General features: G+C 35.2%; 4 protein-coding genes and 1 long non-coding RNA gene across 5 annotated transcripts; 4 read left to right on the top strand and 1 right to left on the bottom strand.

Annotated features, from left to right (window-relative positions):
- The first annotated feature begins 1979 nt into the window (after nucleotides 1-1979).
- On the top strand, nucleotides 1980-2991 carry LOC114715194 (uncharacterized). The gene is made up of 3 exons (XM_028899990.1): nucleotides 1980-2043; nucleotides 2137-2297; nucleotides 2380-2991. Exons 1-3 carry the CDS (start codon nucleotides 1980-1982, stop codon nucleotides 2989-2991), a joined length of 837 nt encoding a protein of 278 aa, XP_028755823.1.
- A 4539-nt stretch (nucleotides 2992-7530) lies between these two features.
- On the bottom strand, nucleotides 7531-10329 carry LOC114715193 (putative disease resistance RPP13-like protein 1). The gene has a single exon (XM_028899989.1). It carries the CDS (start codon nucleotides 10327-10329, stop codon nucleotides 7531-7533), a length of 2799 nt encoding a protein of 932 aa, XP_028755822.1.
- A 3378-nt stretch (nucleotides 10330-13707) lies between these two features.
- On the top strand, nucleotides 13708-16156 carry LOC114715192 (putative disease resistance RPP13-like protein 1). Its single transcript, XM_028899988.1, has 2 exons — nucleotides 13708-15855; nucleotides 16148-16156. The coding sequence occupies exons 1-2, from the start codon at nucleotides 13708-13710 to the stop codon at nucleotides 16154-16156; spliced, it is 2157 nt and encodes a 718-aa protein (XP_028755821.1).
- Nucleotides 16157-16373: 217 nt separating this feature from the next.
- LOC114715162 (uncharacterized) lies at nucleotides 16374-17334 on the top strand. Its single transcript, XR_003737525.1, has 3 exons — nucleotides 16374-16682; nucleotides 16927-17047; nucleotides 17162-17334. It is a non-coding gene; the product is annotated as an uncharacterized LOC114715162 (long non-coding RNA).
- Nucleotides 17335-20544: 3210 nt separating this feature from the next.
- Nucleotides 20545-22831, top strand: LOC114715191 (putative disease resistance RPP13-like protein 1). The gene is made up of 2 exons (XM_028899987.1): nucleotides 20545-21387; nucleotides 21470-22831. The coding sequence occupies exons 1-2, from the start codon at nucleotides 20545-20547 to the stop codon at nucleotides 22829-22831; spliced, it is 2205 nt and encodes a 734-aa protein (XP_028755820.1).
- Nucleotides 22832-26937: the final 4106 nt, after the last annotated feature.

Here is a 26937-nt window from a genome sequence, read left to right as displayed (position 1 = left end):
TAGGGGTATGTTTGGATTGGCGTTAGGCAAAACTGACTTCTAGCTCAACTGACTTTTGTAACTGAAGTTAGAGTAAAAGTTAGTTAGAGTATGTTTGGATAGGTGCTTTTGAAAAGTCAGTTAAAAAAGTTGAAAGTTGTTTGGATGATGAATAAAAAAGTTAGTTTAGTTGTAAAATGACTAAAAAGGGCATAAACTTTATTAAATAGTAGTTTTTGAAATTTTATGTTTTTAATGTGATAATAGGTTAAAAAAAACATATAAAATTATTATGATAAAATATAAATAGTTTAATTGTGAAATTATGAAATAAAAATATTTGTGCCGGAGAAAAATTAAAAAATACGTTGCAAATAATTAATTAAATATACATAATGGACATAATAGATATGTGTTACCTGTGAATAGATAAATACTAAATGTAAGTAAAATTTTCACCAAAAGAAAAAAGAAAAAAAAGATAATACACAAATTGGGCAGGAGCTCTACAGAGGGAGTGACTGAAGCGAATGGATTCGGGAGGAGGGAAAATGTAGGGAGGGTTAAAACTGGTAGGTGATATTTTTATGATATAATAAATGCCCCATAACAGTAGACTTCAGTTTCCGATGCTCCAGAAGTAGCTCTCCTCAGCGTTGCCAACGTTCACCGTTTGCCATAGAAGTCGGTTGGATAAGATATTCCAGCCAAACAACCATTTTTCTTCACTTCAGTTGCAAACGTTGGTTTTACAATTTCCTAGGCTCTTTCAGCATTTGAAACGGCAATCCAAACGTAGCTTAGATCATAAAAATATCACCTACTAGTTTTAACCCTCCCTACATTTTCCCTCTCCCCGAATTCATTTGCTTCAGTCACTCCCTCCGTAGAGGTTCTCCACCGTCACCGGCTGCTCTCCCTCCCTCCTTCTCTCCGACGCATCTCCATCCATGATTGTCGCCGATGCTTCTCCTTCCTTCACTCTCTCCATTTTCTCCCACACCGTGGAGCATTGTGCTCTGCTCTTCTCCCTTACGCTCTCCCATTTTGTTCTTCCATTTTAGGTGGTCCTCCTGTTGTTCAACCGAGCTCGCCACTTTGTTCACAGTTGGATGTGCCAAAGATCAGCCGGAGTATTTGTTACATATCAGTGTGGTCCTCCAGTTGTTCGACCGAGCTCGCCCCTTCTATTTGTTACATCCTCAGTGCGTTTGCTTCACTGGATCTGTTGAGCTTCACCGTCCTTCATCGATGTGTAGCTATGCTTCCCGTACATCCGGCCATCTCTGCTTCATTTGATTTCCTCTCCACTCGATTGACCGTGGCTGCCGAGAAGCAAGTCGTCAGCTTTGTTCTACTTCACTTGATTTACTGTGTGTCGGCGCTTCTCCCTCCGTGATCTCTTCTGCGTGGGCCTATTTCAAACTCGCAGCTTCAAGTCGCAAGTAAGGTCGCTTATGTGTGATGCATATATATGTATATATCTGTTGACATCAACCGTTTTGCTTCATTATTCTTCGAACTCATCTGCTCCTGGTTTGTGGTTTTAATTCTCTGGTATTATCTAATAAATTTGCTGATTTTTGTGTCCTGATAGTATCTGATAATTTGCTGATTTTTGTCTCCTGGTAGTATTTGATAAATTTGCTAATTTTTATGTCTTGGTAGTATCTGATAAATTTGCTGGTAGTATCTGATAAATCTGCCTCATTCGAAATGCTTCTAGGAATATTAATCTTTCTAAGAATACGTGGGAGTTATTATTCAGGGAATTCATTTAGAATTTTGTGCTCTTAGTGAAGAGGGATGTGGTTGGGTTGTCCTATGGCATATAAAGTGGATAACACATATGAACATTATTAGTTTAAAAATGTATTGATTGATTGTTTTTAAATAAAAAGTTTAAGCAGACACTGTTAATTGTGGGTTTATTCGTGTGTGTTACTGCTTGATTCTAAATTTATTGTGAATTTGATACATATGTAATTTCATCAAGAACAATGAGTAACGATAAAGGCAAAGTGTATTGGGATGTAAGCACTACTGGTGTTTTTCTCAAAATATGTATGGACCAAATTTATAACAAACATCGTCAAGGATCCTCGTTTACAAAGCCAGGCTAGGACAACATTCACACAACATTCAATGAAAAGACAGGGAGAGGATATGAGAAGAAACAGCTAAAAAATAGATTGGATAACTTGAGGAAAGAGTGGAAGCTATTTGAGCAGCTAATTGGTAAGGAGACCAGCATAGGGTGGGACCCTGAAAGGAACACAGTGGTTGCATTTGATGAGTGGTGGGAGAGAAAGAAGCGGGTATGAACTAACTTCTGTTAATTTTTAAGCAGTTAGTGACTTCTGAAAATAATTTAACCTTTGTTTACTTTTGGCTTTGCAGGAAAATCCAGCATACGAAAAGTTTAAGCAGCATGGGTTAAAATTCCGGACTGAATTAGAAACTCTATTCAGGGGCACTATGGCATCAGGACAAGATATGTGGTCACCTTCTTCAACCCAGCCTGAGCCACAGCCTGAGCCACAGAGGACTGATCAGTCAAATGATTACCGACCAACAATGGATTGGGAAGAAGATTCAGGGGACAGTGAAGATGGCCTTTTAGGTGTTGACACTGAACGCCCTGCAGGAGTTTCGGATGATTTGGACGGCATCAATTTAACTGCAAACACATCAAACACTACACCCAGTGTACCTATTGGTTCAGGGAGCCAAGGGAAGAGGAAGAGAGGTGGAGGGTTGGATAAGTATAAGAAACAAAAAATGTCAGCGACAAAAAGAATAGCAGATTCAGTAAGCTCAATTGAGAAGGCTTCAATTAGTACAGCAGCGGCAGTAAACAAATTGGCCAACAGTGACAACACTACCGAGCTGACCACTGATCTGCTGAGTATGAAGGAAATTGTCAGTGACACTCATCTTTGTGTCATGTGTTGTAATCTGCTGGCAAACAAGACTTTCAGGGACATATATGCTAGTCTAAGAGAAAATTAGGAGGTATTAGTGGCTTGGTTGAAGCACAATGCTGCAAATCCACCGCCATATGCTGCACCCAAGAATCCTTGAGTTGTGCCAGCAGACTTGTTATGACTTCTGTTTTTCTACCTTAATGTACTATTATGTGTTATGTGTTATGACGATGTATCTAATTACTAGGTTTAATGTTTTGTGTTTTGTGACTATGTTTAATGACCAAGTTTAACGTGTGTTTCATGACTATGTTTAATTATTATGTTAAAGTTCAATGACAATTTGTGTATTATCTTTTCTTTTCTTTTTTGTGAAAATTTTACTTATATTTAGTATTTATCTATTCACAAGTAACACACATCTATTGTGTCTGATTCAACAGAGGGTTGGGGCGAGGGTTAGGAGTATGATGGGGGAGATGAATGGTCTCAATTACTTCCCGCTTTACATGAATACACAACACAATTATCAGAACTAAGTGTGTTAATGGGTTAGTATGTGACACCTTTTCTGTGCAAACAACCATGTAGAACTAGTGAACAAACTGCTTATTTGTGGGTTCAAGAACTTTTAGACGGGCATGAAGGACGATCTAAGGATATGTTTCGAATGGAAACAGAGACATTCCATCGATTATGTTCTAAATTGGTTGAACATGGGTTACAAAATACTAAGTACATAGGTGTCCATGAATCTATTGCCATGTTCTTGAATATAATTGCCCATGGCCAATGTAATAGGATGATTCAGGAAAGGTTTCAGCGTTCAGGAGAAACTGTCAGTTGGCATGTTCATCGAGTGTTAGCTGCTTGCCTCAATTTATCTTGAGAAAATATCAGGCCAACTGATCCTACATTTTCCTATTGTCACCCAAAAATAACAAATGATCCACGATACTTCCCATTTTTTAGAGATGCAATTGGAGCAATTGATGGTACCCACATAAAATGTAAGGTTTGTCAAGCTAGGCAAGACAAATATATCAATAGGAAGGGATTTCCTAGTCAAAATGTCATAGCCGTATGTGATTGGAATATGTGTTTCACGTTCATGTTGGCGGGCTGGGAAGGTAGTGCACATGATGCTCGTGTCTTTCATTCTGCTATCTCAACTCCATCCCTGAATTTTCCTCATCCACCTGAAGGTATATTTCTTTGATTTCCAAATTAATTATTTTTAAATTCAGCTTCATTTGTATTATTTTCACCTCAATATAATTGAGTCATGATTTTTTAGGAAAATATTATTTAGTTGATGCTGGTTATCCATCACAAGTGGGATACCTTGGCCCGTACAGACGTGAGCGTTATCACCTTCCAGACTTTAATCGTCACCCAAGATTTACAAATATGAATGAGGCCTTCAATTATTATCATTCAAGTTTGAGATCCACTATTGAAAGAACTTTTGGAGTGTGGAAGAATAGGTTTGCAATCTTAAGAAATATGCCCAGATTCAAGTTTCAAACACAGGTCTCCATAATTTGTGTAACAATGGCTGTCCATAATTTTATCAGGCAAAATTCTCCAACTGATGATCATTTTATAGAAGCTGAACATGGAAGTCTAATAGATGAAGACAATAATCATGCAACTGGTGAGGCATCCTCATCAAGTTTAACATCTGCTGCACAAATGAATCGTGTTCGTGACTCAATTAGAGACCAAATTGTGCAAAGTTTACTATCTAATTAGTTATGTTATTTCGTTTACTTTAATTACAGACTAAATGAATTTTAATTTATATTCATGTTTGTCCATTATGTATATTTAATTAATTATTTGCAATGTATTTTTTAATTTTTCTCCGGCACAAATATTTTTATTTCATAATTTCACAATTAAACTATTTATATTTTATCATAATAATTTTATATGGTTTTTTAACCTATTATCACATTAAAAACATAAAATTTCAAAAACTACTATTTAATAAAGTTCATGTCCTTTTTAGTCATTTTACAATTAAACTAATTTTTTTATTCATCATTCAAACAACTTTCAACTTTTTTAACTAACTTTTCAAAAGCACCTATTCAAACATACTCTAACTGACTTTTACTCTAACTTCAGTTACAAAAGTCAGTTGAGCTAAAAGTCAGTTTTGCCCAACGCCAATCCAAACATACCCTGAGAAAAAGATTAGCGTCTCGATTGCATAACAAATGATCTCACTCTATTGGTGAGATTACTAATAAGCCCCTCAATTTTTGTCATATGAGCGTTTCATCCTGGAATATATGCAACAACATTATCACAAGCTTTGATGTGCTGTATTGTTTGTATATTTGTGTTTGTTTGTGGGAGTTTTGCTTTATATTACTGGATCCGATAACTTAATATAATAATTAATTAACAATTATAAGATCCTGATTTATTTTATCTTTTATTTTTTTAAAAAATATTTCTATTGATTATAAGAAATTATCACCAAAGGATAATTACAATCAACCCAATATATATGATTAAAGATAATAGTTTGAAAAAAAATTAATACTAATAATAATTAATTTAGCTAATTTTTTTAATTTTTTTAAATTAATTATTGTTATATTAATGAGGAGTATATCCCAAAGGTGTACTGCATACAACTATTTTGAACCCAATAAACTTTTGATTGACCTAGAGGTTCGCATTACACGCTTTGGGCATTAAAGACTTTTTTTTTTTAAGAACCAAGGCATAACTGCTCCATCTTCACTCCAGTATATATTTTTCTACATAACAAGCTTGTCCACTTCACTGAACAAAGTGATATACCTAATTACTTGCTTTTCAACATACAATCTTTTTGGTGATTTGGAATTATAAAAATAAAATAAAATAAAATGACACCACGATATATAGAGGTTCAGATTCAAAAAATTGAATCCTACATCCTCTCCCCAAGCATGAAGCTTGAGAATTTTCGTTAAGTAATGAATATTTGCAACACATTATACATAACTCATTCTCCTATCATTGACACACCAAACCCAAAAGAAAAAAGAAAAGAATTCAATATACATATAGCACACAAGCACCCAACAAGTATCTTCAAAAGTAAAAAAATTAATGCAGACAAATCACACAAAGGACAGTCCCAGCAAATCAGAGAATTTTTTGTCGAGAGGCTAAGATGATGGACTTCATCGGATTTTGATGAGCTTTTCTTCTCAGTGCAGCTTCGAGTCTACAAATCCCTCTCTGTCCCTCTTGCTGCTGCGTTTTAAGCATACGGAAGGGAAGTTCAAAGACAACACAAGAGAGATTAAAAAAAGTGGAAATGGCAATCCATGATCTTCAAGTGACTTGCTAATAAGTTAATCATAATCAAAGCAAATATATAGCAGAATAACTGAACAAACAGATTACCAGAGAAAGAAGAAATCAAAGGCTCTGGTTCAGTTTAAACCTCTTCAGAGTAGGAATGAATATATGAAGGATCTTAATTAGAGCACTACACTTTGAGAAGAAGAAGAAGCACTCTTCGTTTCCTTTATCAGTTAGAACTAACAGACCATGTTGGACTGTACCTGCAACAACCCCATGAGAAGAAAAACTCAATCAAACTAAGATAAATTATCCCAAAAAAAAAAAAAACAGAGAAAGAAATGCTATCCGTTTTGTAGATGGAAACTTGTCAAGAAGTGTACCCTCATGATTACTATTTGTGAATGATTTCCGATTACATGATTGAATAATGTGTGAGCCACAAAACACCTGATGCAGAAACAAAACTTTTTAAAGCTAATATTTGAAGTAATGAAATTGTAAATATAAGGGATAGCGTTGAGATCGTTAATGTTTCAGTGTAGGATATGTAATTAAAGTAGCTACGGTAATGAATTAATGCTCTGAAGCACATCAAATGTTTTCTAGAATTGCATCATTATATTCTGTCATCAAATATTCATAATAATTTAATTTAATATAAATACATGAGATTGCTACCTCAATTTAATTCATGAAGTTGCAAATTATAGTGATCTAAATTTCATTAGGAAACTATCACAAACAGAATATATACAACATATTATATTACAAAAACATAAACTAAACACAAGTAATACCAGTTGTAATTGTTGTTCATTTTCATCATTCGAGCTCATAAAAATGATTTTGTCAAGATGCAAATCAGCAAGGAGCATTTTCAGTTCTGGTTTTAAAAAAATCGCACATAATTGGTGCGCAATAATTTCTAAAAAACAATTATTTAAATATATCTAAAGATAGTAATCGTACTGTTTTTCTCAATACATTTGTATTCATATATAGACACAATGAAAAAGAAACCAAAAAACAAGGTTAAAAAAAAATAGCTAAAGCAAGTTTAAAAAAACAGAGGGGAAGAGAGCGTGCTGGAATCCGAAGAACAACAAAACAAATAATTTTGTTAATATCACATAAAATTGCCAAAAGGTTAACCAATGTAAGAAGCGGTTCCAAAAATGTAAGAAAATTAATATTGAGAAACATTTATATGTAAGCATAATGGTCTCTCAGTGCATTTATATGAACAAGCAAAATATAATACTTGGGAATAAGATTGTGGACATATAAATACCTCGTGGATGATTGTACCTCAACGTATGTTGATGAGTGGGATGTGGGATATCTGGCGCAAAAGTTGTTCATCCTTATTGAGGTATTTTTCTTTAAGCAATGGACAAACCCAACAGTGAAGCTCTGTTAAAGAAGTAGGCAGCTTTTCCCCAGACATTTTCTCCAGCTTGTCACAACAACCGATCTTTAGTTTTTGGAGAGAGGTTAGTTGCTGAAGTCCCGTGCAATTCAATGTCTCCAAGTCACTAAAGCCAAGGACTTCCAAAGTGGTGAGAGTGGTAGGAAGAAAACCCACCTCTGGAAAACACTTGGTGACATAACTTTCATCAATTGGACCAGAAATACTAAGGCAAGTGATATTTCTTAGGAGGTGCCATGCTTGATGGGATATTAAGAACTCTATGTTACACGGATCAACATAAAGTTCTCTCAAACTCGGCACAAGAGGCCCTTCTAGAAATCCTTCCGTCCCTTTAACATCCAATATGATTAGCTTTCTTAAATTTGGGAGGACACCTTCCATGTCATCTATCATAAACTTCACAAAACTACAACTCTGAATATAAATAGACCAAAGACTTTGAAGAGGAGCGGTTGAACTCATCACAAAATCAATATTTTTACTCAAGTGTACGTATAATTCTTGTAATGACTGGAGCAAATGAATCATTAAAGTTGATGTATTGGGGCAACCAATGATACGTAATTTTTGCAGATGTGAAGGTTTAGCGAGTGCCTCCGACACTGATTCCAACATCTGGCAATCTAAAATTTCTAGAGTGCAAAGGGCCTGAGGTAACTCTGGCTCTTGCCATACCACATTTCCAGTTCTATATGTGCGCAAACTCTGAAGTTTGGGACACCTCGGAATAGGAGAAGAAAACAATGAACAATATATAATATCCAAAGTTTCTAAAGAAAGCAACTGAGAAGGTAGACTTCCAACTAACTTGTGGCAGGAAGTTATTGTGAGTTTTCGAAGTTTAGGGAAAGCTTCCATGTTAGTGGAAAGCCATTGTTCCCAGGATTCCATGCTTGAAAAGGAAAGATATTCAAGGGATGGAAATGGTACCATGGGAGAACAATCATCAACCTTCAAAAACTCATCACCAATTCTTTCTACACGTTTTAATCCACTAATAGATAATGTCTTCAGAGCGGGGAGCTGTCCTAAAGGGGGAAGCATGCAACAATTTTCACAATTCACCAGTTGCAACAAGTTCATGTTGTGGTAGGAAGGACTTCCCAACCAATCCGGAAATATTGTGCCCCTATAACATTTAACTTCTAATTCTTTCAAATCCCAATGAGGTTGAAGTTTGGCCAAAATATTTCTCTCCCTGCTTGAATCTTCCGCATCACCAAAACCCGACCATGATAATGTTAAAGTTTCAATTCGCTCCTTCTCCATCATTCTTGCACCATCTGCTTCATCTTCATTCTTGACATTCTCTAGCTGACTAACTTCAATCCCACCCTTCAAATTTGAAATTTCTCCCAATTCTGTAATCCCTGTCTCCTCCTCTTTCCCAACAATAAAGTTACTTAAAAATTGCAAATCTTTTAATTTAGCCAGCCCCCTCGGAATTTCTTTCAACAAAGTGCGTCTGACGTCGAGATATCGTAAATTTTTAAGTTTTTGCATGTCACTTGGCAGAGTCAGGAGAGAAAGACATTGCCACAACTTTAATGTCTGTAAATTATACAACTTACAGATTGAATCAGGTAGACTTGCAATGTCTGTGTCAGATAGATCCAAATAGCGCAAATGGATGAATTTTCCAATTGACTCGGGAACCATCTTTAAATTAGGCAGGTCTACAAGTGACAACGTTCGCAGGTACCTCAGGTTAGATGATAGAATATGAGAAGCATTTTCAAAAGGCCCAAAAATAGAGTAAAAACTCAATCCTATAAATGTTCGTAAGCCTTTTAATTTTTGAAAAGCCTCATGATCTAAGTCTGGACAAATTGGAAAGTCGCCTGACAAATGGCGAGTCATGACACCAATTTCGTTTCTATTTTCCCTTAATCTAAAGTAGAAGTCTCCGGCAACATGACTTGCTAACTCATGAATGAGATCATGCATTACAAAATGCCTATCTCTTATATCATACCCATGTGAAAAGTATTGCTGATTTTTGGGTAAGGGTTGAAAGAATGATCTTGAAGTCAAATCACCAATATACCCATCACCAACTTCTTCTAAAGTCATTTTCCTTTTTGTGGTCTCCAAAAAACCTTCTGCCATCCACATCATGATTAATTCATCCTTATCAAATACATAATCCTCAAGAAATAAAGAACAGTAAGCAAAGCATTGTTTTAAACGGGAAGGAAGATAATAATAACTGACTCTTAAAGCTGGAATGATCTTGTCATCGAATGAATCCCACAAGGATTCTTTTAATATATTATTCCAATCTTTATGAAGCTGTGATTTAAAAAGTCCCCCAAGTACTTTTGCTGCTAAAGGCAATCCTCTACACTTGCTAGTGACATCCCTTCTAATTTTTTCTAAGCAGGAATTCACAGTTAAATCTTTAAATTGGAAAGCATGTGCAGCAAAAACTGACCAACAATCTTCGTCAGACAAGACATCTAGGTGATAAGATGATGGGATAGTTGTAACCGTCAAAGCAACGCGCTCGTGGCGAGTTGTAACAAGGATTTTACATCCTTCCACTCTATTGTAAAGCAAACTCTTCAAATCACACCACTCAGTGTAGTCGTCATTCCACAAATCATCAAGAACAACTAAAAACTTTTTCCCTTCTATCTTCTTCGCTAGATGATGGTGAAGAAGATTCAAATCCATATCATCACAAACAAAATTTTGATCAATAGATTTTATTATAGTCTGTGCTATTTTTAAAAGATCAAATGTTTCAGAAACACAGACTCATGCAGTGAGATCAAAATTTTGCTTCACATCTTTGTAAACTAAATTAACTAAGGTGGTTTTCCCAACTCCGCCCATGCCCACGATGGGAATTACAGACAACGGACCACCCTCACCCTCAAACATAAGCTTAATTATATCTTCTTTTGCTTTATTCCTTCCGTACACTTGTGAGACTTCCACATGAGATGTAACTTGAGGCCTCCGCGACAGCGTTTCCGAAGACGTTTCAGTGTTCTTCAGCTTAAGGGCACCTTTTTGTTGCACAATATATTCAATTCTATCACTTATTTCTTCTAACTTATTTGCCATGCTTGTATCACGCAAAGTAAGAGAAGCAAAGGGGAAATAGGGAACCTGTTTCTGAGTGGCAGCTCGGGTGGAAATTTCATCCATCAAGTCTTCCAGGTCATAAACAGCATCCTTAAGTCCATTCAGCCACTCGTTCACAGCTTCATCCTTATTGAATTGTCTGAGTTCAGCATCACTGAGCACAGCTCTTGCAGCAATCAAGGATGGCCTCAAATGATTAAGTAACTTGTCATCCAGCTTCTTTCCTACGATTTTGTTGATCAAATCTGTGAGCCCAGGCGTTAATCTCTCCAAAAGCACATTGAAGACAGCAGAGAGAAGAGCTTCGGCCATGATCTCTTCAGGAATGAGTGATATTTCTGAAAACAGTGAAAATGCTCGCAAACTAGCACAGCAAATGGGATGAAATACTACCCCCGGGCTGGATTTATATGATTTCAAAAGCTGTTGACAGGTGATTCTACTGTATCTGCTGTCATAATAGCAGGACAAGAGGAAAGGAGGCCCACAAAATTGATTAAAGTTTCATTTATTGTTTTTTTTAATTATCTGGCCTCAAGTTTTTTCTTTAGTCCTTAAAAATTTGTTATTTTCCTAAAATTCTAGTATTTATCCTTGAGATTCGAAGACGAAAGGCTCATATGACAAAAATTGAGGGGCTCAGTAGTAATTTCACCATTAGATTTAGATCTTTTGTTATGCAATCGAGACATTAACCCATTTCTCAAAAGGCAACGTGGCTCTCACAGAGGTCAATTATTGCCTGCTCTTACCCAACGTAAGTGTCTGCATCAAAATATCTCTTCACTTTTACAGTTTTACTGCAGTTGATTCTCCCATTAATTTAACTTTAACTAAGTCTTCGTCACATTCTTTTGAAGAAATATCATTAAAAAAAACTAATTAAATACAATCCCGCTTTTTTGCATTACTTTTATTTTTTTAAAAAAATAAATATATGTAAATAAATTTAAAATAACATTTTATTATTTTGGAAGGTTTTAAGTCACGACCAGAGTGATAAAGTTGGGGGCACATTCAATGTTGACCAAAAAAAAAAAGAGATTCAATGGTAGTATTTTGGAAGGTTTTACTTCCTTTTTCCAGGCCACTTTTCCGGACGTCTGACTTTTGCGCTGCATTATTTAACAGACGGCATCATGTTTATCTTGTTGCATCATTTCATGGCCCTAGTTCTGTCACGGTCCAACCCACCATTCGTTTTTCGTTGTTGCTAAAGTCCAACCTATCATTCAAGGATTGGTTTTGCACCAAATCTGAGTTATTTTATTTCAATTTTTTTAACAATTTTTTGTTTTCATAAATATAAAGTCTTAAATAAAAATATGCTTCTAATTGTTGTTATCGTGTAACAGAATGAACTTTCAATTTAAAAAAAAATCATAAATAGAAAATTTTTAAATTTAGACTATCTAGCTTTAATTTGCAGTTGGGCATCACAACAACAATATTATTCTATTTCTGGGTCTTTCGAGAGCAGAAATTATTATATATGCAATGTTCGTCTATACAATAATCTCTTCGAGGGAAAAAAGATTTAACGGATATACAAAATGAAAATATTTAATAAAAAATATATCAGCAATATAAAGCCAGCTTGACTAATGGCACACAAGGATAGGATGGACTATGGACAGAAGTATAATATTGTTGAATTCCTCATTATACAATAAAGAAATTTATATCCGTTCCAAAAAATAAAGAAAAAAATAGTAAAAAAAGAAGTTAAAAATTACTAAATCCAAAAATATGTTTTATAATAATACTTTATTTGGTGTTGACAACAATAAATTTATAAATGACAATAAAGTTTTGTTGATATTTTTTATTTGGCATTTACAAATTTTTTATTTTTTGGGGTCATTTTCTCAAAAAGAAATTTTTGTAGATTAAAAAAAGAAAAATTATTTATTTAATACAAAAATTTCTATGCTCCCCAAGAAGCAATGCTTTAAATTCTAAGTGCTTTCAGGTCAAAAGAAAAATGTATATCCAACTGCTTGAGGTAGATGGCTAACTGCCCCACGTTGAACGAAATTCAACATGATTGGACTTGAACAGCTAAAGCTTTTTTTTTTCCCCTTTAATACAACAATTATAGCTTTTGAGGTCAAACAAATCGAGCCCTGGCCTGTATATTATTTCATCTCCCTTTCTGTGCAAAGTTCGCGAGCATTTTCACTATTTTCAGAAATATCACTCATCCCGAAGAGATTATGGCTGGATCACTTGTGGGTGAAGCTCTTCTCTCTGGCGTCTTCAATGTCCTTTTGGATAGGTTAACCCCTGAACAGGCTGACTTGATCAACTTCATTTGTGGAAAGAAGCTCGATAACAAGTTACTTCATCATTTGAAGCCATCCTTGATTGCTGCAAGAGCTGTGCTGAATGACGCAGAATTGAAACAATTTACGGATCCTGCTGTGAAAGATTGGCTAAACGAACTCAAAGATGTTGTTTATGACCTGGAAGAATTGATGGATGAACTTTTCACCAAAGCTGCCGCTCAGAAAAAGGTGCGCTATTTCTCTTTTGCTTCTCTTAATTTGCGTGATACAAGCATGGCAAATAAGTTAGAAGCGATCACTGACAGAATTGAACATATTGTGAGACAAAGAGATTACCTTAAATTGGAGAAAAGTAGTGGAACAGAGACCATGTCAATGAGGCGTCAAGTTCCATATTGTAAAGCGGAAGTCTCTAAAGTGTATGGAAGGAAGAAAGAAAAACAAGACATAACTAAGCTTATGTTTAATGAGGATGGTGATCAATTGTCTGTAATCCCAATTGTGGGCATGGGCGGAGTTGGAAAGACCACCTTAGCTTACTTATTATATAAGGATAATTATGTACGGCAAAAATTTGATTATACTGCATGGGTGTGTTTCTGAGACATTTGATCTTTTGAGAATAGGACAGACTATAATAAAATTTATCAGTCCTACTTTTGTCTGTGATAATATGGATTTACATCTTCTTCAACGTCATTTGGCAGAGAAGTTAGAAAGAAAGAGGTTTTTAGTTGTTCTGGACGATTACTGGAACGAAAACTATACTGATTGGGTTAATTTGAAAAATTTGCTTCACAATGGAGTGGAAGGATGTACAATTCTTGTCACAACTCGCATAGAGCATGTGGCTTTGATGGTTAAAACTATCTCATCATTTTACCACCTAAATGCCTTGTCTGACAGAGATTGTTTGTCAATTTTTGCTGCACATGCTTTCAGTTTTAGAGATTCAGTCGTGAAATCATGCTTAGAAAAAATTGGAAAAGATGTTGTTACCAAGTGTAAAGGATTACCTTTAGCTGCAAAAGTACTTGGGGGGCTTTTTCGATCAAAGTGTGACTTTGATGACTGGAATAATATATTAGAAGATGCCATGTGGGATTCATTGGACAATGAGATCATTCCAGCTTTAAAAGTTAGTTATTATTATCTCCCTCCCCATTTAAAACAATGCTTTGCTTATTGTTCTTTATTTCCAGAGGGTTATGTATTCGACAAGGAGGAACTAATCTTGATGTGGATGGCAGAAGGTTTTTTGCAACCGTCAAAAAGGAACATAACTCTAGAAGAAGTTGGTTATGGGTATCTTGATGATTTAACTTCAAGATCATTCTTTCAATCCTTACCTGAAAGTTATGTATACGTTGCACACGGGTGTAATAAAAGTGATAGGTGCTTTGTCATGCATGATCTCATTCATGCATTAGCAACTCATGTTGCTGGAGACTTCTACTTTAGATTAGGGGAGAACAGAAATGAAATTGGCACGATGACTCGTCATTTGTCTTGCGACTTTCAAAATTGCCATTGCTTAGATCGGGGGGTTTTCCAGAAATCAAAAGGCTTGCGAACATTTATAGGATTGAATTTTTCCTATATCCTTAAGACTGTTGAAAATGCTTCTCATATTCTTTCATCGAATCTGAAGCACCTGCGAACGTTGTCACTTAGAGAACTATCTACTTTAAAGACAGTTCCTGAGTCAATTGGGAAATTTGTCCACTTGCGCTATTTAGATCTATCTGGCACAAGCATTGTAAATTTGCCCAATTCAATCTGTAGATTATATAATTTACAAACCTTGAAGTTGTGCTATTGTTCTTTTCTCATGATTCTACCAAGTGACATGCAAGATCTTGTAAATCTTCGCTATTTGGATTTGTCTTCATCAAGCAGTATTGCAGGTTTGCCCCACTCACTATGCAAATTATACAATCTACAAACATTGAGGTTGAATCATTGCAGGTCTTTAGAGATGCTACCAAGTGATATGCAATATCTTGTAACCTTGCGGCATCTTGATGTTAGAAACACTAAACTGAAAGAAATGCCAAGGGGATTGGGTAAATTAAAAGATTTGCAATTTCTAAGTGACTTCATTGTCGGCAAAGAACAAGAAACTGGGATTGGTGAATTAGGAGGAATTTCAAAATTGAAGGGTTGGATTGCAGTTAGCAATTTAGAGAATGTCAAGAATGAAAATGAAGCCTCTGATGCGAGAATGATGGAGAAGAAGCAAATTAAAAATTTAACATTATCATGGTCTGATTTGGGCGATGTGGAAGATACAAGAACTGAGAAAGATGTTTTGGCCCATCTTCAGCCTCATTGGGATTTAGAAGAACTGGAAATCATTTGTTATAGGGGCACCATATTTTCTGATTGGTTGGGAAGTCCTTCTTACCACAAAATGACTTCTTTGCGGCTAGAGAATTGCACAAACTGTTGCATGCTTCCTTCCCTTGGGCAACTCCCTGCTCTGAAGAAATTATACATTATTAGATTAGAAAGTGTAGTGAGCGTTGGTGATGAGTTTTTGAAGGGTGATAATTGTGCTTCCATGATACCATTTCCATCCCTTGAATATCTTCACTTTTCAAGGATGGCTTCTTGGGAACAATGGCATTCCATTAACACCGAAGCTTTCCCTAAACTCCAGCTACTCACAGTATCATTTTGCAACAAATTAGCTGGAAGTCTACCTCTCCAGCTGCTTTCTTTAGAAACTCTGGAGATTAAATTCTGTTCATTGTTTTCTTCTTGTATTCCAAAGTGTCCCAAACTTCAGAATTTACATGCATTTAAAAGTGGAAATATGGTATGGCAAGAGCAAGAATTACCTCCTTTACTTTGCACTCTAGATATTTCAGGATGTTGGATGTTGGAATCAATGTTGGACTCATTTGCTAAACGTTCGCATCTGCAACAATTAACTATCAGTGATTGCTCCAACATATCACCTTCTTCAATGATTCATTTGCCCCCTTTATTACAAGAATTAAATGTACAGTGGTGTAAAAATGTTGACTTTGTGATGAGTCCAACTGCTCCTCTTCAAAATCTCCAGTCTATTCATATTGGGGGTTGTGTTTTTCTGAAGTTTATATCAGATGACATGAAAAGTCTCCTCCCAAGTTTAAGAAAGCTAAGCATATGTGGTGTTGACAAGATGGAAGAATTTCCAGAAGGGATTCTTGTGCCGAGTTTGAGAGAACTTCACATTGAATGGTGTAATATGGAGTTCATATTATCCCATCAAGCAGCATGGCACCTCCTCAGTAATATCACTTACCTTTGTATTTTTTTCCCACATGATAGCCATGTCAAGTGTTTTCCAGAGGGGTGTTCTCTTCCTTCTACTCTTACCACTTTGGAACTCAATTCCTTTGGTAACTTGGAGACATTGAATTGCACAGGACTTCAGCACCTAACCTCTTTGCAATGTCTAAATATCAAATCTTGTCCCAAGCTGGAGAAAATGTTAGGAGAAAAGCTGCCTGTTTCTTTAAAAAAGCTTCACATTCAGGATTGTTTGTTGCTTGAAGAAAAATACCGCAACAGGGATGAACAGCTTTTGCGTCAGATATCCCACATCCCACTGATCAATTCATCTGAGATATGAGATGCAATATAATCATCCACGAGGTATTTATTGTCCACACTCTTGTTCCCAAGTATTACGTTTTGCTACTTCATGAATTAAATGGTGGTAGCAATCTCGTTTGTTTATGTTAAATTATTACAAATATTTGATGACAGAATGATGCATTTTGATAAACAATTGATGATGGTTCAAAGCATTAATTTGTTACTGTGGCTAATTTAATTACATATCCTACGCTCAAGCAAAGATTAGTGAAGTAATCCATTTGGTTTCAAATTTATGCAGAGATGTAGACCCCACGAAGCTTATATCAATAGCTCTTCTAAGACCTTCTTCAAAATGTTTTGTGGCTCATACAATATTCAATCATGTAATGAGAAAATATTTGCAAATTGTAACCGTAAAGGTACACTTCTGGACAAGTTTCTGTCTCTATTACAAATGCCATTTCTTTGTTTCTTTAAGCGATTTTTTTTTGGTCTTAGCTGTTTGAGTTTTTCTTATTATGGGGTTGTTGCAGGGAGAATCCAACATGGTTTGCTTGTTCTAATTTATAAAGGAAATACAGTGCTTCTTCTTCAGAAAGTATAATGCTCAAATCAAGATCCTTCATATATTCCTATTCTCTAGAGGTTTGAAGTGAACTAAAGCTTTTGATTTCTTCTTTCTCTCTTAATTGCTTGTTTCGTTAATCTACCTTATAACTGTGATTGTGATCAACTTAGCAAGTTACTTGAGGATGATGGATTGCCATTTCTGTTTTCCCCCCTCTCCCTTATATTGTCTCTTGACTTCCCTTTTGTATGCTTAAAATACAGCATATCAACAAGGACAGGAAGGAAATTTGCAAACTTAAACCTGAACCGAGAAGAAACGCTCATCATTTTCTTGACAAGGATTCTCTTATTTGCTGGGAGTGTCCTTTAATTTGTGTGACTCATGCGCATTATTATTTTTTTTTTTTTGCCTTTCTTTCACAGATACTTTGGTGGCAGTATGCATTACATTTGTGTACTGATTTTCTATTTTTTTTGGGTTTGGTGTGTAAATGATATGATGAATTATGCATAATGTATTATGAATACTCTCATTACTTATAAAAATTCTCAAACTTCATGCTTGGGAAGATGATGTAGGATTCAATTCTTTGAATCTGAACCTCTATACATCGTCGTCTCATCTTATTTTATTTTAATTTAATTTAAAATCATCAAAAGGATTATATTTCCATTCCATAAAAGAGAACCATGGACTGAAGCATACACAACAAATCACTCTGCATGTGTTGTTAATTTGTTGCCCAGATCAGACTCATCCGAAGAATCAGAGAATCTCATTGATGAAGTGCCCATAAAAGCAAGTAAATTCCTTGGGGCATTCTTAACAACATGGAAAAGGAGGGATTTGTCCCAGACACAAACTTTGCGTTGCTTTTGGTACCAAAGGCACATTTAAAATCTCATTCACTGATATTGACTTGAGTAAATGATTCTCAAATATTCAATTTACATGCTTCTTGATTATGCAGTATAAGATCATCATCTTTAATTACAAAAATACCTCCCCATCTGCAACTTGTAATGATCTTTTTTGGAGGAAAAAAAACTCTTAAAAACATACTTACTTGACAGTCTCAAAACAAGATAAAAGGAAAGTTACAAACATAGAGGAAGGGGCAGCCACAAAATTGCAGAAGGAATGAAAGAAGTTGCAGCAGACAATCATATGAGTTTTTTTCCCCTTGGGTATACAAAAGTTTATGTGAGTTGGGTACCAGGAGCTTATCAGGGTCAGGACGTGCCTCTAAGTTCAAAGAGTGCTTACAGAGATACTTACAGATTACTTACCAACAAGATTCTCATATCAGTAGCGGGATTCAAATTCATGACCTTGTGGGTTATAAAACAACTCCTCATTAACTAAACCAATTCTTGTTGTTATCATAGAGTTATATTGTACTAACTTCTTGTGGGAAAACATTGGTCATCTTAAGTACACTTGGGCTATCATTCATCTTCAAGAATGTAGCAAATAATACAGCAAAAATCCCGAGAGCCTCGGTAAAACTTGTAGCATGAAAATTCAGAAAATTTAGGTCAACTTAAAGATCATCATTGCCAACAAGTAGCAAGGACCGAGGTGCCCATTGTGGAAATAAAAAAAAATATAAGTGCATAAATAACGCCACAGATGTAAGGCATGATGGGGATATATGATAAAAAGTGAGCAAGGATGTTTTATTGTTTCATGATTTGAAGTGAAGTAAGCTTCTTTAAGACATGGATGAACCTTCGTTCTCAAGATTTTGGTGAGATTGATCGTGCCCCCAGTCGGCAAACTGAAGAAATATTTTTGGGATGCTGCAATAGAACCCATCCATTTGAAAGTTTTCTTGGAGCTGTTTTTATTAAGTGTTTATAATCATGTTTACATAAATTGACACAAAACTCTCATCGTATAATTACTTCGTATTTCATAAATTACAATTGAAAATTAAAGCAATCCTACTGTTATTTCAAACTTACTTTCATTGAATTCATCAAGAGCCAATCCAAATTGCAAGGAATCAATTAAGGTAGGAAGATCAACGTTGCATAATGACAGCTTCAATTATAAGTTTATAACATCCATAGTAGCAAACTCAACCGTAGGATCGTAAATGAAATTATTAGGGGGAAAAATGGCTCCAAAACCTGATCCACTACCTTGTCTCAGTCTCCCACTACTACTCCAATCATTAAGATTGAGAATTTATTACAATGCAGATTTTAGACAACATGTAAAGAAAATTGAAGTGTGTAAAGATCTTCTCGCTTCTCCCTTTTTAATTCATGAAAAATAACCGCATCAAATTTTGGTATAAATCATGTAAAATATTTCTTTCAACTTACTATATATAAATAATGTGAAACATTTATTCTTATTTTTTTCATTTCTAATTTCATGCGTGCTATTTTTTTTTTTTTTGCACAGAAATTCTCCTCGTAGTTTCTTTGTTTTTCTTTTTTTCAAATTGAAAGGCAAGTCTGCACTTGAGAAGAGAAAGACGAGAAAGGGGTTTATTACCTCCAATTCTAATTATCAAATTTTGTTTATATTTTATTTGTAATTTATAAATAAGATTTTATAATTATTAACGATGATACTAATTTTTAAGTGATCCGGGAGAAGGACTGTTTCTACTTTCAAGTTTCAACAGAGGTCGCGTGGGCCCCTTGGCCGGTGAGTCAACGCATTTTATCTTTCCTTCTGGAAATTTTGCATCGAATTTAAACCAACAAATTAAGCCCCCATGTTTTTTCTATAGTTCTTACAGACAAGCTACTCACTCATGGCTGAACTTGTGGGTGGACCTCTTCTCTCTGCATTTCTTCAGGTTATTTTTGATCGGATTGCCTCTCCAAACGTTGTGGCCTTCTTACGTGGGAAAAAGTCTACTGAAAAGTCACTCCAAAGGTTGAAGACAACGTTATATGCTGCTGGTGCCGTGCTCCATGACGCTGATCAAAAGCAGATCACTGATTCAGCTGTGAAGAGTTGGCTGGATGATCTCAGAGATGCGATTTATCACGCCGATGACTTGATAGACGAGATTTCCACTCAAGCCGCAACTCGAGTTGAGGTAGAAAAATGCTTTTATTGCTCTTTTGACCTGAATGCTCGAAAGATAAATTTCAAGATCGATGACGTAGTTGACAGACTCGAATCAATTTTGAAGCACAAAGATATTCTTGGTTTGAGAGATGGTGTGAAAAGGGAGAACTTGTCATGGAGGCATCAGTCAAGATCCCTCGTTGATGAATTTGATGTGTTTGGCAAGATAATGAAAGAGATGCCATACTTGAGTTGTTGCTTTCTGATGACATCGATGATAACAAGATATCTGTCATGCCCATTGTGGGTATGGGTGGGATAGGGAAAACCACATTGGCCCAAGTAGTATATAATAATGATCAAGTGAAGCAAAAATTTGATCTTAGAGCGTGGGTTTGTGTTTCTGAAGAATTTGATGTCCCTAAGATCACCAATAATATAATAGAGTCTGTCACGTCTCATGCTTGTGATATGAAAGATTTAAATTTACTTCAACTTGATCTGAAGGAGATGTTATGTGGGAAGAAATTCTTGATTGTTTTAGATGATATTTGGAATGAAAATTATCTTGAGTGGGATCTTTTAAGAAGACCTTTTCTATCTGGGACCAAAGGGAGTAAAATCCTCGTAACAACTCGTAGTGAAAAGGTTGCTTCAGTTGTCCGAACTCTTTCATCCTATCATGCAGGTCAATTATCTGATGATGATTGTTGGTTGATATTTGCAAAACATGCATGTCTCTACATGGATTCTGTGGTGGATTCAAATCTAGAAAGCCTTGGTAGGGATATTGTTAACAAATGTAAGGGGCTCCCTTTAGTTGCCAAAACTCTGGGAGGCCTTTTGCGCTTCAAACGTGATATTAGGGATTGGAATATGATATTAAAGAGTGAAATGTGGGACTTGTCAGAGGAGGAGAGTGAAATTCTACCAGCTTTAAGAATCAGTTATCATTATCTCTCTCCACAATTAAAACAATGTTTTGTCTATTGTTCCATGTTTCCTAAAGATTATGAATTTGAGAAAGGGGAATTAATCTTGTGGTCGATGGCTGAAGGTTTCTTAGAGACATCAATGAAAGGGAAGACTTTAGAAGAAGTGGGGGAAGAGTATTTGCATGATTTAGTTTCAAGATCGTTTTTTCAGCCCTTGGTCATTATAAGTCTAATAGATTTTTTGTTATGTATGACCTTGTCCATGACCTAGCAACATCTGAAGCGAGAAAATTCTACAGCTACAGCTGCAGTCTGGCAAGGGAAATGAAATTACTGACATGACACGCCATGTGTTTTGTGGAGAAGGAGACTTTAGCTCTATAAGCAAAGCAAAACCTTTGCGGACAATTCTTGTGAGGAAAGAGTGTGGTGGGTTTGTGCCATCAAACAGATTTTCAAAGCTTAAGTGCTTGCGTGTATTATCACTCTACAATGTCTTGTCTGGGGCATTGCCAGATTCAATAAACAAATTGATCCATTGGCGCTATTTAAATCTCTCTCGAACTAGTATCAAAAAGTTGCCGGACAATTTATGCCTCTTGTACAATCAACAAATGCTGATAGTGAGAGGTTGTGATGGTCTGACCAAGCTGCCCAATGACATGAAGAAGCTTGTGAGCTTGCGATACCTTGATGCTTCTCATTCTCAATTACAAGCAATGCCAAGAGGAATTGGTGAATTGAAAAAATTGCACTTTCTGAGTGACTTTGTATTGAATAGAGTTGAAGGGGCTAGAATTAAAGAATTGGATGGACTTCAAAATCTCAGCTCATCCTTAACAATCATGAACTTGCAGCATGTATCCAATGGTGAGGAAGCCTCAGGGACAAGATTGGTAGATAAGCGGTCAATTGAAATTTTATCTCTGACATGGAATGATGCTGGTGATATTGCCAGGTCAAGAGAGACACTTGACAATCTACAGCCTCATGTGAACCTGAAATGTCTCCATATTTATGGATATAATGCAACTGCTTTCTCAAATTGGTTAGGATGCCCATTGTACTGCAAAATGGTTCGATTGATCCTTTATGATTGCTTCAATTGCAGCCTGTTGCCGCCACTTGGGCAACTACCTTCTCTTCAAACGCTACAGATTGAAGGATTTGATGCATTGGTGAAGATCAGTCCTGAGTTCTACAAGAGAAATGATGATACTTTTTTGGCAACACCCTTTCCATCCCTCGAAATTCTCGAATTTAGAGAGATGCCTGTCTTGCAGGAATGGGGGAGCCTATGTCCCATAAATGCTTTTCCTAAACTGAAACATCTCACATTAAAGGATTGTCCTAGATTAAGTGATCATTTGCCTAGTTACCTTCCTGATTTGGCAACACTCCGCATTGATGGATGTGATCACTTGGCAGCTTCTATCCCAAGGGCTCGATCAATATATATCAGTGGTTGTAAAAATATGGATTTTTTGGGGCAACATCATTTTGAACTTGTGGAGTCCATCATTATAACTAATAGCTCTGAGACACTTTCTTGCTTGTCATCACATAACATTCCTAATCTCCAACAACTCATAATGACCGGCTGTAAGAATCTCAAATCTGTTGTATTTACAAGGGTTGCTTGTTTGCATCTCAAGCATTAAGCTGATTGATTGCCCCAGTCTTGAATCTTTCCACTAGAGAGTTTGCTTGCACCCAACGTGACTCATTTGGAGTTAGAAGGATGCTGTTACTTGAAGTCATTGCTTGATCTCAGGATGAATCTTCTAATGTTAAAACATATGTCATTAAGCGGTTGCCCAGGGATTGAGTGGGTTCCTGGGAGGAGTCTGCCACCTAATTTGATGTCTCTTTATATTGATCATTGGGCGTTTTCATGCCTATGTTGTTCTATGGAGTGGCAGTCTTTACGCAGTCTCACTACTCTCTCAATAACTGGTAAATATGATGATTGTGTACAATTGTTCTCAGAGGAGTGCTTGTTGCCTTCTTCTCTTGCCATTTTGTCCATTAGCAGCTATCCAAGTCTGGAAATATTGGACTGCAGGGGATTTGTTAATCTAAAATCTCTTCAAGAATTAAGAATCAGGCAATGCCCCAAGCTACAAAGAATAATAGGACAAATGCTGCCTGCCTCTCTCACACATCTCAATATCTATCGGTGTTCTTTACTTGGAGAATTGTGCCATGCAAAGAATGGGGAAATTTGGCCCAAAATTTCCCACATTCCAAATATTTCCATTGACAATATTCGGGTTTTGTGACCTAGGATGAATTTTGAGTATGTAATATGCATTTCATATGATATCAGCGCCTTTCATGAGGTTATTATTTCTTTCCTTTGAACTGGCTCTGTCTCTTTTTCTGGGGAAAATGACAATTTCTTAACAAAAATGAAGCCCTGTGTTTTGTGGTGGAAAAGACACTCATCAACTGTATGACATATTGTGATTTTTTATTTTGTTCTTTTTATTCCCATTCATGATGAAATATGTGTATTGCGTACCATTTTCACCTGCAACTTATGTATTTCTTCGGGACTGATTTCAGATTTAGTTTGATATTACATAACTTCCTTTTATCCACATTTTTATGCTCCATTAAATCAATTTCTGACGGCAATGTTCTACTCGCATAATTTTGGTGCGAGAGGGGTTAGATTAAGAACAAAGAGATATGGCCAGAATCCTTGCTTTTGGTGGCTCTAACACTAATGATAAGCTGAGGTATTCAGATAACTGCTCAATTATTTACTTAGCCTACTTGTGAGAAAAGTGTTTGTGACGAACAATATCTCCGCAGTGTCTTCTGTAGTTCTGTAGGCTTTTGTTTTCATAATTTTCTTTTGCCACACCGCATATTCATTAGTACTTCAAATTATAAAGCGTAAGATTTATTCAATAAACTGATGTGGACTCTTACTACGAACGGAATCAAGAAGCATACCATAATTCAATTTTTCTATGTTCACAGAAATAAATGAACAAGTTGCGCACACAGTTTCATTCTTGTGTAATTATCTCTGAATGCGTGAATGTAAAGGATATAAATTGTGTCATTCAATCTTACCAAATTTCCTTGCAACTGAGATGTCATTCTACTGAAGTCATTCCTAACAAATGATGTGCTTAAAAAAGTGTTTTGATTATTTTTGTTACAGTCAGATTGTGATCTTGGGATGATTCCATCTATACCAAGGAAAGAAGAAATTTATAATTTATAAAAGTTCAAGTGAGATAATGAGTAATGGCTCTTTTTTTTCCCCTGTTTTGTTCTGATACACGCATTTCTTTAACAAGTCTTAAATAAAAAGTGCTATCTATTGCATGTAGTATTGTCTATACTACTCTTTGCCCATATCACTCCCATTCTCCAGCTTTTACACTGTCAAAGTGTCAATTTACATGCAGATGTACATTTCATTGAATTTGACTCCATTACTCAGAAATCTTCTCTTTTATAGATTTCTTAAGTCTTCCCTTTCAATTAAATTCGTTTACCAAATGTGTTGTTTTTGTTGATTCAGAATTTTCTTCCTCTTGAAAACATGATTTTTTTGGGTGCATGTTCTTATAAAGCAACATGTTGCCTCCTGTGTGTTCCTTGCTCGGGTTTTATGTTTTATGTTTTTTTTTGCTTTTTAAATCATAAATTTTATATTTAATTAGTTTTCTTTTGGGTAATAACTATGATTAATTTTTCACAAATCATATTATACCTTCAATTTAAACAGTGAATGAGGTGGTACTAAGTGATTATTGTACAAGTTTGAAAGAAGGCTCACTCCCTTGAATCCCAATTTTTATAAGCAACAGATTAACTCATTTCTTTCATTTGTGTATTATTTCACAACGGCTTTTGGATTCTCCACAATTTAGCTGCAATTTCCAGACATTGTATAAAGTGTGAGAATTCTGGTTTTTAACGCACCTCTTCTTTTCCTACTGACTGAAGAAATAGAAAGCCTTCAGATGCACTATAGATCAGGGATCAAATTTCTGTTAATACTTCCAGCAGCATCTTGCCTTTTTGTTTTTTGGAGGAGTTGCTGAAAGCGTGTCATGCTTTAATTTTGCCGGGAAAATTAATTTGCCGGTTCTTCTGGTTTCACCATAATTTTAATTGAGTCTATCCAATGTTTTTTTTTTTAAAATCAGGTCATTTGTTCTTATAGTTTTTTTCTCAGGAATTTGAAACTACAAAGACTTAATTAAAAATCAAATGAAATTATAACAACCTGATAACAAGTATAGTTAAGATACGTCCAACATAAAATAATATTTTAAAAGCACTACTACTGCTGTTGGTTATTGTTTGATTTGGTGCATGTTTCATACATTTTATCTTTCATTTCATTGCTTTTTTCTTTTAAAAAACATGTGTGCAGATTTTAAGACATAGTTAATGAATTTTTAAATGTTTTCTTTGTTATAATGTAATATGCTGGGACTTGTATATAAATCGAAGCAGTATTCAAGTATTCAGCTACCCCAACCCCACGAACGTGCGTCCTTGTAGAGCGTAGGATTGTTCACTCAACAGGCCTCAACTACCGACCTGTTTACCCACCGACACATGCATATTACGTTGAAATTGTTTCAAAGGGCAAATTTTTCCGGCAAAATTTGCTTGAGAAAAATGATAGACGAAGAAGTTAAAAAATATAATATTTCAATTCAAGCATCTAAAAAAAATCAAAATTTTAAGGAAAAAATGATGCCTGATCTGATATTTTACAAATATAGTTAAATGGCAAAAATGCCATTAAATCAAAGAGTTTATTAACAAGTTTTATTGACAAATTATAAACTGGTAATGATAAGTATTAAACAACAAATGACAAGAAACTTATCAGTAATGACAAATTGTTTATTAATAAATTGTAAATTAATAATGACAAGTATTAAACAACTAATAATAAAAAATGTACAGATAATGGCAAGTTTGATACTTTTTTTATAAAGAAAATATGATATAGGGATATTTTAGTCATTTGACTACATTTGCAAAATATGAGTTTAAGCACGACTTCCTTCCTAAAATTTTAACTTCTTATGTACCTGAATTATATTGAAATATTATAATTTCCAATATCTTTTTGTATCATTTTCCCAATTTTCATTCCTTTTCTTTTCTATCCAACAAGAACTAATTTTCTCTATGAGCAATTGATATACATGAAATAGAAAATAATTAAAAAATAAAGAATCATGAAATTTAACTCACGAACGAATTACAAAGTTCAAACGCCTATTTACATACTTACATGACTCAGGGCAATGGCAAAAACAGGTTTATGAAAAACATTAAGGGAAAAAAAAACGAAAACTTCTTCATGCAATCCCCTTCGAAAGTTTATTTAATTCATGTACATATATAACTTGATTAGTCCAAAAAAAAGAATTTATTTTGGAAAAATGACCATAAAATATCTATAAAATTTCAAAATGATAAATAGGTTATTTTTAATGTGGGTTAATATAATTTGTAGTTTCTCATGTTTCTTTTTATTTAAAATATTGATCTATATAATTTAATATAAACCTAGATTTTGCCCTTTGAAGAATCAAACCTATAGTTTGAGGGATCAAAACCAAAATGAGGGTAAATTTGAGATATCAAAAATTTGATTGCTGTCTTTATATTGGATTGGTAAATGTTGAGGTGAATGTGTATTGTATGACAATGACTAACTACAAAAAATTCTCAAGTTTCATACTTGTGGAGAGGAAGTAGAGTTCAACATCTC

The sequence above is a fragment of the Neltuma alba genome, unplaced genomic scaffold (assembly GCF_004799145.2).
Source record: "Neltuma alba isolate B1F8T4 unplaced genomic scaffold, ASM479914v2 tig00011578_pilon, whole genome shotgun sequence".
Taxonomy (NCBI): domain Eukaryota; kingdom Viridiplantae; phylum Streptophyta; class Magnoliopsida; order Fabales; family Fabaceae; genus Neltuma; species Neltuma alba.
This window is presented reverse-complemented; position numbering and strand designations above follow the sequence as displayed.

What these genes read in the sequence shown, in the direction of transcription:
- LOC114715192 (XM_028899988.1), top strand. Translation starts at nt 13,708, where the DNA reads ATGGATTTACATCTTCTTCAACGTCATTTGGCAGAGAAGTTAGAAAGA.
- LOC114715191 (XM_028899987.1), top strand. Translation starts at nt 20,545, where the DNA reads ATGGGTGGGATAGGGAAAACCACATTGGCCCAAGTAGTATATAATAAT. An exon ending in GATCGTTTTTTCAGCCCTTG is followed by an intron (nt 21,388 to 21,469) that starts GTCATTATAAGT and finishes AAAATTCTACAG; the next exon opens with CTACAGCTGCAGTCTGGCAA.
- LOC114715194 (XM_028899990.1), top strand. Translation starts at nt 1,980, where the DNA reads ATGAGTAACGATAAAGGCAAAGTGTATTGGGATGTAAGCACTACTGGT. An exon ending in TGGTGTTTTTCTCAAAATAT is followed by an intron (nt 2,044 to 2,136) that starts GTATGGACCAAA and finishes ATGAAAAGACAG; the next exon opens with GGAGAGGATATGAGAAGAAA. An exon ending in GGTGGGAGAGAAAGAAGCGG is followed by an intron (nt 2,298 to 2,379) that starts GTATGAACTAAC and finishes TTGGCTTTGCAG; the next exon opens with GAAAATCCAGCATACGAAAA.
- LOC114715193 (XM_028899989.1), bottom strand. Translation starts at nt 10,329, where the DNA reads ATGGATTTGAATCTTCTTCACCATCATCTAGCGAAGAAGATAGAAGGG.